The sequence below is a fragment of the Neopelma chrysocephalum genome, unplaced genomic scaffold (assembly GCF_003984885.1).
Source record: "Neopelma chrysocephalum unplaced genomic scaffold, ASM398488v2 Primary Assembly neopelma1_97102, whole genome shotgun sequence".
In the NCBI taxonomy this organism is placed as follows: domain Eukaryota; kingdom Metazoa; phylum Chordata; class Aves; order Passeriformes; family Pipridae; genus Neopelma; species Neopelma chrysocephalum.
In genome coordinates, this window is record NW_020925744.1 from 3,511,998 (window position 1) to 3,527,477 (window position 15,480).

At 41.2% G+C, this 15,480-nt stretch overlaps 1 protein-coding gene across 1 annotated transcript in view; it reads left to right on the forward strand.

The window, feature by feature from the left end:
* Positions 1-9,469, forward strand: part of CMYA5 (cardiomyopathy associated 5) — a 48,098-nt gene extending 38,629 nt beyond the window's left edge. The window contains exons 10-13 of the mRNA XM_027671367.1: positions 5,843-5,976; positions 6,763-6,862; positions 7,816-7,992; positions 8,883-9,469. Of these exons, the coding sequence (XP_027527168.1) occupies positions 5,843-5,976; positions 6,763-6,862; positions 7,816-7,992; positions 8,883-9,135 (664 nt within the window). The 3' untranslated portion in view covers positions 9,136-9,469. The remainder of the gene's footprint in view (positions 1-5,842; positions 5,977-6,762; positions 6,863-7,815; positions 7,993-8,882) is intronic.
* The last annotated feature ends 6,011 nt before the right edge of the window (positions 9,470-15,480 follow it).

The following is a 15,480-nucleotide window of genomic DNA, read 5'->3' on the forward strand; positions in this document are numbered from 1 at the left end:
CTGTAGTTTAAAATTCTCTATTTACATAAGGGCTCTGACCTCTTTTTGCATGTCAAAGCTAATGCTTTGCCACTTATTTTTCCTGAAAACAATTAATCTCTTTCCTTTTCTGAAATCAATCCCCTGAGAATAACCTGGAAATTTTCTGTAATGTCACAGCTTGTGCCAGTGATGGAGAAATTTTTTTAAAGATTTCTGTTTAAGATTTTGTATAAAGCTGAGGAAAAAAGAACTTACTGGTGGATGGAGCACACTGCCTGTATCACTCCCATCCAAGGCCCCTAATGTGAAACTGAGGTCTAGAAATCTATCAACTTGGCTAGAAGCCAATATCAAGTGAAATAAAACAATCTCTATGCACATCCAGAATTTTGGCCTGAAATGCTGTCATTTCTTCTGTCTTCTTTCTTTGAAATCTTGGAGTTAGTCCTTCACAGGTTTCCTGAGCAATATTCATTTTGGGGATTAGCCAAATGTGAAGCCCCTTCACAGACAGCTTGTGCCTTTTGTGCTTGAGGCAGCCCTGTAGCTAAGCAATTTCCTAGTTCCTGGGCGGAAGTTCAAACACATTTCTCAGCAACCCTGGAAGGTTCATACAGCTGCTGCTGGAAGCACAGCTTGAAAGCAGAGGTCAGGGAAGAACATTCAAGAGAAGTCCTGGAGAAAGCAGCATAGTCCCATCCCACAGTGCTGCTTTCAGAGGTATCACTTCGGGAGCTCACCCAAGGTAAAGGACACTGCCAAGGGAGCAGGCATGGAAAAATGTCCCCACTGAACAGCTGGAGACATGCGTGGAGTCCCTGATCTGAGCCAACCCCCTGTAACCTTCTGTATGTCACAGAATCACGGGATGCTTAAGGTTGGAAGGGACCTTTGCAGATCACCTGGAGCAACACCCCTGATCAAGCAGGGCCACTCAGAGCCAGTTGTCCAGAAGGCTTTTGAACATCTCAGAAGAGGTCCTTGGAGCAGTCCCAGCTCCCCAGGGAGAGAATTTTAAGCACATCTGGAAATGAAATCTCACTAAAATTTCCTTTCAAATATTGTAAAAAAAAATACCACCCAACCCCTCCAAAGAAACACATGCACACACACACACAAAAACCCAACCAACAAAAACAAACAAACAAAACCTCAAAGCAAACCAAACAAATGAAACAATCCTCCCACACCAAACAAACAAAACCCCACTGAAATCTATGTTTTTCTTTCTCCATTCTCTCACCTTGCCAGCTTGCCACCTGAGGCAAGACATGCTTTCATATAAAATCATCTTAAATCTTTGGCAACAATGAGTCCCTGGCCTGCTGCTGTGGTTTTAAAACCCCTTCCCAGATTGAATCTTTTTTCAGAATCTTTATGAGTGAGGTTTTGAAATCTTTCTTTCAGTTTCCAGTACTCTGCTATTTTCTTATTGTTCATCCTCTTTTTATTGAGAAGTCAATGGAGTTGTGGGTGGAAGATGGAAAGCTGTGAGAAATGTAGTCCAGGGATTAGATATGTGGGCTGTTCAGATGGAAAGCTTGTATCACATCATGAGAAATCTGTAAGACTCAGGGAGGCAGAAATTAGTGCAGTATGTGGTGGGCTTGTAGAAGTGGAAGTGCCTGAGTATCTTCCTCTCCAATAATGCAAGACTGGCATTTCTAGCAACTGAAAATTTCGGTCTCCTCGTGGAGCAGGTCTAATGTTGGAACAAGAGGAGCAAGCCTCCCTCCTCTTGCACTGCCCCCATGATTGTCCTGCTAGCTCAGAAAACAGGGTACAGGAAATACAGAATCTTTCTTTCCTCTGGCTCTGCCATCACAGATAGCAGCAAGTACCATTGCAGGTGGTGTTTTGGTGACCTAAACCCAAAACAGCCAGAGCTGGAACAGAGGAGGGGAGAGGAAGCATGTGGCACAGCCGGGAGCCAACTCAGGGCTATTCGCTCATCATTTTTACCTTCAAGAGTTTTTTTTCCACTCATGGTGCACCCCTTTTATTTGCTTTTACATGTATCTTGAGAAGCTTGCATACTTTCAGCTCTAATTCCACATCAGTGCTACCAGCACAGCTCTGGAGGTATTGTTTCAGTGGGATCTTGGTGGTGGAAATGACAATTACAGCACAGAGGGTGCTGTGAATCCCTACAAGGCATATAATTTGCTGGGTTCATGCAAAAAAATCCCCCTAGATGTTGTTTCCTTGAAATAAATGAGGATGCTGATGAGAGAAACGTGCATCAAAACACAGCATCAGATTTCCCTAAAATCAGGGAAATCACAGATTTAACAGACAGCTGCTACTATAATATTCCTTGGCAATTAAGAGGTGAAGAAACATGCAATTTTTGTTCTGCTTTGAATAGCGCATACCTGAAATTAGGAGATTGTATGTTGAGACTTAAAGATTCCTCTTATAATGAGAGGGATTTAGAGGAGATATTTAAAATATTTGACTTCAAATATTTCTTAAATTTCTCTGCACTATTTTCTGTAGTGAGAAACTGAGAGGACAGTGCAAATAAGATAACATATAATCTAAAGGCCAGGATACCTCACGGTTTGATAATAACATTATTGCATTTCCAATCTTCTATAAAGTGAGCAAGTGTAGATAAAGTAGAAAATAGCTGACATTAGAAATGTTGTAGGTGGATTTCTTTTTCTTTCAAAATTACAGTTTAGTGCTTAAGGTGAGCTTGAGTAAGATCTAGCTGCAGTGCTTGTTACAAGAACTCAGAAATGAAACCGGCTTCCACCAACACTGTCAGGATGCATTTTCCCTCACCTTCTCCTACACATAACCTGGATGCTGTAAGCTGACCACTAATCATACTTTCTCCTCATCCTTGTTTTTTCAGGGTTAACCTGAAGCATGACAAACTACAGTGATTGCTGGGGAGCCCTCAGTATTCACTCTTCCACTTCACCCTACCCTCTAGACAAGGCAATCGATAACAAGACCTATTTCTTCTTTGCAAACAGCTTCTTTTGAGCTTGGACCTGGCTCAGAATGTATCAAAAGAAATTCCTTTTTGTCAGCATATTCTGTTTCATTAGTTGGCAGCAACAGGACTGTTTTTAAGCCTTAATTGTAGAAAAAATTGATGGGCTCTTATTATTAGGCAGCTTAAAGCTGGCTGAAATAGATTACCAAGCAGAGAATGCTATTTGAAAATCTGATCACTTTTTTACAGACCGGATCTGCTTAAAGTCATGATTTTTCTGTCTCAGTCATTACAACCGAAAAGAGGCATTCTATTGGTCTCTGATGTAAACATGAATTCAAATTCCTCTTTGAATAATTTCATATTTGTAAGAGACCCAAGTCTGAACTTTGGTGGCTGACCCTATTCGTCAAGTGGTGGGATCCAAAATGTTCTCTAAATATCCAGTCTCTGGGATCCAGTTTCAGAATATGAATACCCCATGTCTATTCTTTACACCAGAACATAACTGTCTAGTTGAATTTAGAATTTTGTGGTTTGTTAATTAATCATCAGATAAATAGCATGTAGTGAAAAAGATCTAATTTCCTTGGAAGGATGCTGACTTACATGTCATTTTTTAGAAGACAGAAGAAAGAGCCATTTACAGGGCATTACTGTGCTGTACTACATATTGTCACAAACAGCTTTCAAGGAATAGCTTAGTGTGTCACGCCTTCATCTCACTTGTAAGTATTTACTCAAAACTCCTTTCTGGTGGTCTGTCCTTAAGATTCACATCAAAGATGTCACTATGGTCCTTTTAAGAATTGGGTGAGTCTTGCCTAGGAAGCGTGGGCAAATTTCTTCAAAGCGTAGGTACCTACTTCTTTTCCCCTACTTCTGCTCTATCCTGTTTTTCTTTTCTCTCACTTATTTCATATTTGCCTCTCTTCACAGTTCTCATCTTGTTCTTCAACTCCCCTTTTTCTCTTGCCCTCTATACTCAGATGAGCCTTTTTCCTCTATCAAGTCTAAAGAGCTCAGGTTCCTCATCAGGCAGTTTATCAGGTTACATCTCTTCCCTAAATCTTCTAGTAGGAACCAACCAGTCTGATGGACTCTCAGTGCCTTGCTGAAGTGCTCATGTGGTCAGGGCTTTAGAGAGTCATGAAGGTGAAGCAAACCATGCAATTTCTACAATGTTTGCAATCACTTCTCTTTACTGCCTCAGTTCCAGCATTAATATAACACTTTCCTCAAAAGTAACATAGTCCTGTGCTGATCACACAGGAGCCCTGAATGCCCTGGAATTCTTTTAATTTGAAAGAATAGATCACAGGAGCACCCAGTGCTTTTTTCGAAGCTTTCAATCACTTTCAGTGACGACTGTCAGTGTAAAATACCTGTTACAGACTAATAAGTATGATGCATCAGACTTTTCCCAAGATGACATCCTCCTAGAAAGAGATCTGTGTGGTGTTAGCAGGAATCTGGTGCGTTAACAGCTGTGAGATTTTACCTTGATGTGACAAATGCAGCAGAAGCAGGCATGTGAAAAATCCCAATGGATGAGCACTGATTATACTTCAGTTTGTACTGCCCTCTGGTGGGTATATGGGGAAAAACAGTAATTCCAAATGAATAGCAACGATTCGGTCTGACTGATGACTCGCCTGCCTGACCTCCTCTGGGGTCAGAGAAATTTGTACTGGGAAAGGTAATTTGTTTAATCCAGCTTCTCACAGAGGCATTGTCTGCGGGGGACAGACCATCGTGGGCTCCACTCTCAAAGCTAACGTGGAAGGGAAAGTGCCTTGCACACTCTCCAAAGGCAGGCCTCCTGTTTGTGAATATAAATACTTGCCTCGAAAATTCCTAAAAGCATTTTTGGAGGACATTAGGTACTTTATAAACGGTCTTTACCTGCAGGCATACAATGCAGTGTGTATATACTGTCTGGCTTTGCTGTTACCATATGAGACAAAAATGAGGAAAATTAAAATCCAGTGCATGAGAATTTGTTAAGCCAATCTTTCATATTCCTGAAAAAAACAGAAAATAAAATTGGCATCTTTCTAGCCATCCAAAATCCTTTCTCTGGTACTTCAAAGCACCTGTGAAGCAGATTGAGTGGGTGCTGACTTTTGTTTTCCAGCAATATGTGAAGACACCAATGGTTCAGGATGTGAGGTGTGGAGCTTTTGAGGCACCACAATGGGGAGACTTAGTCAAAGCTGGGCACTGTACAAAGGCAACTCCTCTGCTGCTGCCTTCTGCAAAACTGCCCAGTTGAGTGCACAGCAGCGTGAGGGAGACAGGGCCCAGACTTAGCTGTTGAAGGATTGTGAGCAAGGAGTTCATAATAAGAAAGTGAATCACTATTTCATGATAATTCTATAATGACGTACATGATTTCTGTGTGGCCTTAGATAAGTGTAGCCATTCTTTCAGATTTGCAGTGCATGCCCAGACAGTAAAAACACAAGTGCATTCACTGTCATGCAACTGAATTAATTAAAGGGTGGGATTTTTCTTCAGAAACTTCATTTTGTAAAGCAGACTTTTCACAAGAGGCAGATGAGGATTTGACTCTGTGCTGCTTGAAATTTATGTGATGATTATGCTGCCAAACAAACATAAAGTGATCATTACACCAAATGATTGCACTGAGTGAGAAGGTGGTACAAAAACAAGGGCCTGAAAATTTGTCAGACAATTTGAGAACAATCCCTCAAGTTGCACACTGGAGCTCCTATAAAACCCAGTCGTTTGTAAAAACAGGGTTCACCTTTCTAATTTGGAGTTTCTGTGCGGTGCCTGATGTTTCAGTAGTCAACAATACTGTTAGGAAGCTTAGCTGTTTGCTTATATTAGTCTTTCCTAGTTTGGGTAAGTGCATACCTTTTCATGTATGTTCAAAATTTGCAGATCTTTTGCTGGTATAAAGAAACCTGAACTGAAAGTACCCCTGGAGCCCAATGTGAACTATTTCTTCTACTTGAGAGCTGTCAACTCATTTGGGACAAGTGAACAAAGTGAAGCAGCTCTCATCTCAACTAAAGGTAGATCATAATTTCCTGATGTCAAAACAATGGCATGGAGGGGCAAAGCAGTCAAACATTTTTCTTTGAAAATCATATCTGAAGTTCCCAATTTGGGAGTGAACAAGCTATTGAATTTTTTATCTCAATAACTCAAATTTTTATGAGTTTTTTTCTGCTTAAAATTAGCATAATCAGGACTACTTCACTTGAAGTTTGTGTATTTATGTCAATGTAAAGCTGGTGTGACCTCAGAAACAAAAATATTGAATTCTGTCAGATATGAAGTGATTAAATATTTTTCAGGCAATCTCAGTGTCATGAGTCCGACAGAACACATTCAGATAAGAGTTCCAACGACATCAAAAAAACTGCTCTCACAATTAAAACCTTATGGACTTTGAGTTTCAGTGATGAGGAAGTATGCAAAACAGTCTTAAAATGTAATGGATGACTTAAACCCTAAGATTCCCAGATAAATAATATATGGTTCTTCCAAATCAGCCTCAAAATTCAAATTTGCTATTTTGAAAAAACAAATAATTGAAAATTATTCAACTTTTTTAAATACTGAAGACTTCTTTATCATCTAGCTGCATTTCTGAATGTTAGACTGCTGTCCCAATTGGGCACAGATTGGAAGACTCCTTGCTTTTGAACCCAATTTTCTGTCACTCCTACCTGCCAACAGACACAACCATGTCCATCTAAGGTAGCAGTTATTGTTGCTTAGCATTTTATGATTTGTCTTGTGTTAAAGTAGCCAGCTTCTCATATCTGCTGTTTCCTTGTCATCAATTGTACCAGGAACTCGATTTCGCCTGCTGAGTGACACAGCCCATCCTGCTTTGCAAATCTCCTCCAATGCGACGGTGATCCACCTTCCTGAGAAAACTAAACTCACTGGGTGAGCAGCAGCATGATGAGTGTAACTGCTCTGTGGGGTTTAGGATAGATCCCTCACTTTTATTTTTGCCTATAGGCAGCTTTCACATGATACCAATTGTGCAGAAGAACTGAATCATTGTCATGCAGCCCCTGGACTTTGTGCGATCTGCCCTCCCCCCCTTTCAAGCATTGCAACATTTCAATAAAGACAGTGGTAGCATTGATGTAGGTGCTGGGAAGAGTTCAGTGCCACACTCTGGTATGACTAGGAAGTCTAAGGCAGTGGTATCTCTGGCAGTGCTCAATTTTCTTCAGCCCATGGTCACTGCTTAATCCATCAGAGCACTTCAGTCTCAAAGCAATTTTCTGCTGCCCTGAAAAGGTCAGATTTGTAGGTATATTATGGTAATCCATCTTGCATACTTTGCTCCTCTCCTGAGGGCATTATTGGTAATGTTTTCCAAAGTATTTGTGGCTTCAGAGAACTAGGAAGTGCTTCTGGGATATGTTTAGCGTGGTTGTACCAGGCTAGCTGTATACGTTGTGAACCTGGGGGATTTTTTGACGTACTGACATCAGTCCTATCATAGGCACAGGTCCGCTTGTAAAAGTTGTGGCATACTGATACGGTTTCTCAAAAGGTGATGAGGATTTAGTGATTTAAGCATATTTTTTACTGTTACAACTGAATGTACACAAGATGTTTGTCACTATGACTACTCAAACAACTGCGCTTTCTAGTTTGAACAAGCCTTCAAAATCTGACATCTTTTAGATGAGACCATCTCAGTGCAAAGATGAAAGACTCTCAGTGACAACATTTAAATCTTTGATAAAACCCTGCAGTTGGAACAGCAGAGTGCAATTCATTAGTAATTTTAGATGATGCTTCATGATGTGGCTGAAAGAAATATCACAATATGGTTCGTCTACCACAACACACATTTTACTGCATGTTTCTTTCACAAACAGGTTTCCTTCAGTCCTGGGTGAACTGCTGCCTGCTCAAGGATGTCATTACTGGGAAATTCTTGTCTCTGCCTGCAGAAGCTACAGGATTGGGATTTGCTATGAGACAATAACACAGAGCAGTGTCCTGGGGCTGAGTGATACCTCCTGGTGCATGCGGTGCTGTCCTACACAAACCAGGTAAAGAAAAGTCAGTCTAGCTGCTTGGGAAGCTACTTGTCCTTCATGAAAAAAAAGCCGGACCGCTTCAAGAATTATAAGAGCAGAAAAGATTCTTCTACTTTCTTTATGCAAATTTGAATAAAAAGAAAAGAACAACTACAAAAGGTCTTTAGACCTCCTTAACAAATACTTTAAATATACCTCCATAGAAAAGTACCTTAAAAATAAAATTAATCTCAAACAGAGAGTTTATCATCCTTTATTCACTCAACCAGTGAATAAAACTTAAAGAACAAGTTTGCTGCTGCTTTGTCATTCCAGGCTCATATCCTGAACTGATTCACTAAACCCAGCAAGTGTATTTATTTCCATAAAGGCAGTCTTTTTATAATCCACTACCTTCCACAAGAGATGTCAAGCCTCAATAGAGAATGCTTTCTCCTGCCTTGTCCTTCACAGTTGATAGGCACTCACCTGCCTGTCACCTGCCTATCACCTGTGGCAGGGCTGCAGGGTGCTGGAATAGTCTGTGGTAGCAGACCAGGCTGCTTGAAGGTTTGTAAGGTATCACCCTGCTAACAGTGTAAAGGTGATCTTGATCTAAACAAGTGTGCTTTTTTCAGTGTGAAATCATATGGATGTATGAACACAACTAGCTAAATGAAACATCCAAGATGTTTTTATTCCAAGAGTCCAGAGATGCCAAGTGAAAAGGCTCATCAGCATGCCAGGCAGGGCTTTGAAGGGATGCCACATTTGGTTTGCCTACATACTGAGCAAAATGCTGTTGCCATGTGGTAAGCTGGTGTATGCAGCCACCTGTTAATAGATTGGAATTAAGCCGCAGGTTATTTCTGGTAAATTGTCATGAGGAGGCTCACTGTGTTCTGGTTTCCGTTTCCCCACAGCTGTCTTTACAGATTTCTTCACACTGGTGTGATGAGTGATGTCCATGTGACAGAACACCTGGCCAAGATTGGCATTCTGTTGGATTACAGTAGTGGGAGACTGTTGTTCTTCAATGCAGAGAGAGGACTGGTGCTGTTCAGCATGAGGCACAAATTCACCGATGCTGCTCACCCAGCCTTTGCCCTGGAGAAGGCAGGAGTGCTTACCCTGTGCACAGGAATGGAGCTGCCAGAGTTCGTGAAGCACAGCTGATATCCTTCTTCATACTTTCTGTAAAATTGACAATTATAGCATCAGGGGATAGAGAGGGGAAGAGGGGTGCCAGGAAGGGATGTCTAGTCTTCACTGATGACCACTGTGTGCATGGCTCTCCCTCATATCATCAGTAATTGTAGCTGGTGCTCAGACACATAATCACCCAGGGCCTGGAAAGAAAATTGACTTCTTCAGATGGAGATGCACGCAGTGATACACACAGCAGTACTTCTAAGGGGATAAAGAAGTTTTGTTAGATATGATAGTGCTAGCTGTCTTTTTAAAGTTAATTATGAACGCGTGTATGAAATAAACGCATTTCTCACTGCAATATGTGAAAGTCATCATATCATCATTTACCAGGGCAGTCAGAGCCTGAATCCAAGATGATGCTCTTAGAAAATGTGTAAAAATTTCAACAACTGAAACATTCTGCAGGTTAATATATCTTGTGTTATTGTCTGCCAACTCTTTAAATGCATAAATTAGGAAACTTGGAGACTTAGAAGTCTGCATGTTTGCAAAATGAGTGAGTCCAAAGCTAGTGTTCATATCAGCCATGTAAAGTTTGAGTATAGCACACCCACCTAAGCTGCTCACAGCAGACTAACATCTACCTGACAGTGTCAGTAAATATTTGTGCCTGTGAATAGCTACTCATGAAACACCTGTATGAGGAAACTTGATAGTAGTGGTAAAAGTCTTCTCTTCTGTTTTTCATCTTCAGTTTGTTGGTTAAGTGGTTTTGATGGTGAAAGGAATGTTTCTACTCAGGACCTTCTGGATCACCATTTTTCTAACACTGCTTTTTACCTTTGCTTTTACAAAAATGATGCTCCTAATTTCAGGCTTGTGTACCTTTTTCTGCATCTGCCCTGCTCTCTCTTGTTATCTGCACTAGCACCAGCATCATGACAGTGAGGTGCAGTGTTTCAGGGCCATCAAAACAGGCAGGCTAAAATTGGTTGATATTAGCAAAGTAATAGGATGCTGATTTTGCCCGTTGGCTTTTTCGAACTGTTTTTCCAAGCATTTCACACATCAGTAGTATGGCTGTCTTCCCGCCTGTCCCGAGGGCTGAAGGCACAAATGCCAGAGGTGCTGAACTCCAGTGAGTGTTGAGGGGAGATTAATCTTAAACAGGCAGGCAATGCTTTTCGTGGTGTGCCTGCTTTGGAGATTTCTGCCTCAGGGGGTTGTGCTGCCAGACTTGTTTCTGAGCTCAGCTGAACTCCCTGAAGTAAAACAGATTTCAGGAGCCTAATAGAGAGAGTTTGTGTCTGAAAAGAGAAGCTAAATGAGTTACAATGAAGCTTCTGCTTTTTATTGTCAGAGAAGGTGCTTGCTGCTGCTGGTTTATGTATGATTTAACACCATCAGGGCATGTGCTTGCTGCTCCAGCCTGCTATATGCTTGGTGTCCTAGGGGAGCCACAGTCCACACTGTCATAGCAGGCTCAGGCAAGCCTGAGCCTGGTTAAGTCAACATAAAGAAGATCCCGTGACCATTTATTTTAAGCCAGAGCTTTTTCTGGCATTTCAATTAAAGGGTGCCAGTTCTCAGTTCCTGCCGGAGAGAGTGGGGAGTGAAAAAACAGGATTGTGCCCTGTTGGCTCAAGTGAGTGTTTTGTAGAGGTGTGGAGGATGGTGAGAAAAGGTCTGGGATTAATTGAGAGAGAAATACCGAAAAGGTGTTGGGGGTAGCCTGAGGAGGAGGAGGCAACAGAAGGTAGGCTGGAAACTCACACAGAGCAGATGGTGATAAACTAAGAGGCAGATCAGCAGTGTCAGCAGGGTGTGTTCCTCAGGCTCCTGCAGCCAGTGAGCTCACTAAAGGTTTGGCTATCTCCAGAACTTAACGTGGTACTTGGAAATAAGCCTGAAATATTCAAGTACTGGGATGATTTTACCTGTGTACTCCACATCCTCGTCAGTGTCATCTCAAAAGAACGATTGCTTCATGGACACCAGCATGAAATGTTGACAAGAGGAAAGACAGTGATAAAAGGAGAACAAAATTAAATTAAATAATTTGGATTTTTTTCCAGTGAAGACCTGTTAGTAATTAGTAGATTTAAAACAAAAAGTGAAAGCTTTGTCTACTGCCACACATTGCTACTCAGGTACTACCGCCAACATTTGAGCTTGGCAAAATGTTTTTATTGGAGGCACCTCATTCTTAGAAATATTTGGTTAATTTCAAAAAATGGCCTGACTCTCTTTTCTTCCTAATTTTATATAAGATTCAGTTTCAGATTGGGCAGTATCAAAAACTCTATTTACTGTTTGTGTGAAAACTGAATAAGTTATTTTTAATTGGAAATGTCACTCAAAGAGCTTAAACAGTACTAATTTGAATGTCTAAATCTGGTCTGCATTAAACTATGCCAGATGAAAAATGCCTAGAGAGAATATCCTGTTCACAGAGATGGAACAAAATGCACACCAAACATAAACCACACACACGTTAAGGTTCAGTATAAGGAGAAATTTCATATTAATGTAGAAAGCAGACCCCAAAAGCCACAGCTGAGCTGCTAGGACTTATAGTAAATAGTGCAAATTCTCTTGCCCTTGGAGGTACATCTGATATCATCTTTTAGTTGCCTGATGGGCACGAAGTTCAGGAACTCACTTTCCAGAAGGTGACTGTCTTCAGACACTTGAATGTATGGTGCAGTCCATATAACTTTGCATTCAGATGAACTGAGATTTTGAGGTTTGCTGCATCCATTTTTTCTGACCATTGTAGCTTGTAACTATATAATAGAAAAAAGAGACAAAAACCTCCCAGTCACTGTATTTTTGTTGTGCTTGATTAATTTAGCATTTAGAAATACCTTAAAACTTGAAAAGGATGTCACTTGGCTTGGCTGATAGGAACTAAGACTTCATGCAAATATTAATAGGGTTGTGTGATATGTGTACACAGTCTAGTCATCATTCCGTACTTAGAGCAACATTTTAAAAGTCACACAAAGATTGTGAGAGTTCACCAGTAATCTGGTGTTTATTTCATTCTTTAAAAAAAAAGGCCGATGCCTAATAATGTAAGTATTGTCAATAAATAATTGGATGGATCTGAAACACGTTGCATTGAAAGGAACAATTTCCTCTCACTTCAGCAGGTTTTAGATTAGACTTGTAAACCCCTATGCACTGAGATAAGAATATAGGCTTGACTGTAAAAAGAGAAGCATTAATTTCTACTGTAAAAATAGTTCTTAACTGAAATATTGCTAATATCAGTGGTATTGATCCACAAACATTGCTTAGGTCACTCTGCTCAAGAGAGAGTTTAGTGCTTCCATATGACATCAGGCAGGGGAATTCAACAATGCAGCTGCAAACTGCAGCATGTGTGATGTGTGTGCATGCAGGAACAACTCTGCTCTTGACCTAGCTGTTCTTTCAGTACCATTGGTACTGAAAACGGTCAAGTGATGCCTTATTTTAGAAACAGGTACATAAACTACCCCCCACGCCACCATTGTTGAAAACTGTGTGCATGTTACCACTAAGTCTGTTATAGGACAGAGACTCAAGAAGGCACAGTACCAATAAGTTGTTGCTAAATCCACACTGCCGTTATATTGTCTGTGGTATACACACGAAATATTATTTCTATTAGCATTTCAGGGGCTTGAATAGGTATGTAAAGATGGAATTAAGGGTAATGTGAAATTAGGATCTTTTGAATCATCTTCATTTCAGATTAACAAGTAGAATCTTTGGCATGTTGAGGTTTAAATTTGATTTGAAAAATCACATTCTGTGGTGTAATCACAATTGCATTACTGCTATTTTGCTGGTAGATTTACTAGCTATAGGGAACCCCAATATGCTCAGTCACAGAATCACTAAGAAAGTGATAGCAACTCTTCCACTTCCAGCAACATGCTGTGCAAGAGATATTGAACTAGTGAAGTACCTACATTTTACACGTTGAGCTTGTCCAATTTTATGCTACAATGCAAAGTAGCATTGCTGACCAGAGACCATTCTGCAGTGTGGTCAGCACTGCAGGAGGTCAGTTCCTGTTGTAAGTTCCTGCAGGAGAACAGTCTGGAAGGAAATGGAAAAAATGCTTAAGGATCATCTCGTTCCAACCCCCCTGCCATGGGCAGGGACACCTTTCACAAAACCAGGTTGCTCAAGGCCCCATGCAGCCTGGCTTGGAACACTTCCAGGGATGGGGCATCCACAACATCTCTGTGTAACCTGTTCCAGTGCTTCACCCTCACAGTAAAGTATTTTTCCTAATGTCTAATCTAAACCTACCCTCTTTCAGTTTGAAGTCATTCCCCCTTGTCCTGTCACTAAACGCCCTTGTGAAAAGTCCCTCTCCAGTTCTCTTGCAGGCCCCTTTAGGTACTGGAAGGTGTTATAAGGTCTCCTCGGAGCCTTCTCTTCTCCAGGCTGAAAAATCCCAACTCTCTCAGCTTTTCCTCAGAGGAGAGGTGCTCCAGCCCTCTGATCATCTCTGTGACCCTCCTCTGGACTTGTTCCGACAAGTCTGTGTCCTTCATAAGAAGGGGCCGCAGAGCTGGATGCAGTATTCCAGCTGAGGTCTCACGAGACCTCAGAGGCAGAGTCCCCTTCCTTGACCTGCTGCCCAAGCTTTTTTTGAGGCAATCTAGGATGCAGTTAGCCTTTTGGGCATGCATCATCAGACCTTGTTGAATTTCTTGTCCACCAACAGCCCCAAGTCATTCTCTTCAGGGCTGTTCTTAATTCATTCTCCACGCAGCCTGTACCTGTGCTTGTAATTGCCCCAACCCAGGTGCAGAACCTTGCTCTTGGCCTTGTTGAGCTTCACGAGGTTCCCACAGGTTCAGCTCTCAAGCTTTTCGAAGTCCCCTCTGAATTGCATCCCCTTCCTCCTGAGTGTCAAATGCACCACACAGCTTGGTGGTGGCAGCAAACATGCCATCAGCAAAAGTTCAAGTGAATTTCCCCTCTGGGAAAATCTGTGCAGAAACAATACCTTTCCTTTCAGGACTTGGGTTACAGACATACTGTATTTCTAATTCATACTCTTCTCAACCTTGAAGAAGCAGTGCTGCAAGCAGAGAATTAAGTCACCTATAGCACTGTTAATGCAGTGGTTAGCTGAATTTCATCCTGCCAGACTGTTACCACACCACTAATGAGTGAGGGATGGGGACCTGGACCCCTGCCACAATAGGTACAGGAGAGAACTGGCTTCTGCTGAATAAGCAAGAAGCCAGTGTGGTTTTTATTACTGGGGCTGGCAAAAGGAGACCTTTGTCTGAGCATCACTTCACAGTCAAGCCTTCTGAGGTTGTAAAAGTCTGCCTCCTGTTTTTTCATGAGCCCTGCTCAGAGGGCACAGTGCGTACGTAGTCCCACAACTCTTATTTTCATATTCGCATGAAGAGAATTACATTTTGAAGTAAAATTAACAGAGATTATTTTACATATTCTTTACTGTGTGTTAGATATGTGTTTGTCTGGTTCCTGCTATCTTCAAAAAAAAAAAATCCTTGTAGAAAAAAGTACAGCCTTCAGAGGGAAAAAAAAAAAAGAAAAAAGATATCTAGTAGAAATTATGTCCAACACCCTATGACAAGACAGAGAGCTTTGCACCTGTTCCAACACCATCCACTGGTGTTGTTGTCCCACACTGGATACTAGGATCATTCTCTTTACCCATGAGGGATTTTTTTCTGAAACAAATATTAATAAAAGTATATTGAGCAAGATGTGCTAGCAGTGTAAATAACTACTATGGCTGTTAGTGCTTAAGAAGTAATCTGTGTCTCTATTTAAAGTATCAAGTGAGGGCTTTCCTTTTAAAGCAAGGAATGTGTGTTGAGATAAATGGAGAGTTTTCTGCAGTTTGTAACCAGAGCAACACAGGAACACATACTAATAGTCTGCCCAGGTACAGAAAGAACATTACTGTATAGATTATAAAAGCAGATTCTGGAAATCAAACTGCAGCATTTCTTAGGGGATTAAAAAAAAAAAAGTCTGATTTTGTTACTGAGCCCCAAGTTAAAAACTGCAATTTTTACCTCAGGGCCGTATACTGCTGTAATGTGCTTCTCCACCAGAAACTGGTGCTGAATTCTGTGATTGCAATGCAGAAGGTTCAGTTTTGCTGCATGGTACTGCAGTTATTTTTGCACACGTTCAGCAACTGTGCATGAGTGGACACGAGTAGGCTGAGCATGCTGATCACATGTCACTCATTTGGGCAAGTAAAGAAGAATAAATCAGATAGTTCCTCAAAGTGTGAGATTTCTAGGACACCTGCAAATCCATGGTGGAAAAAATGCCATCAGCTTTTCTTCCAGTTACTCTTCCACAGCTCCG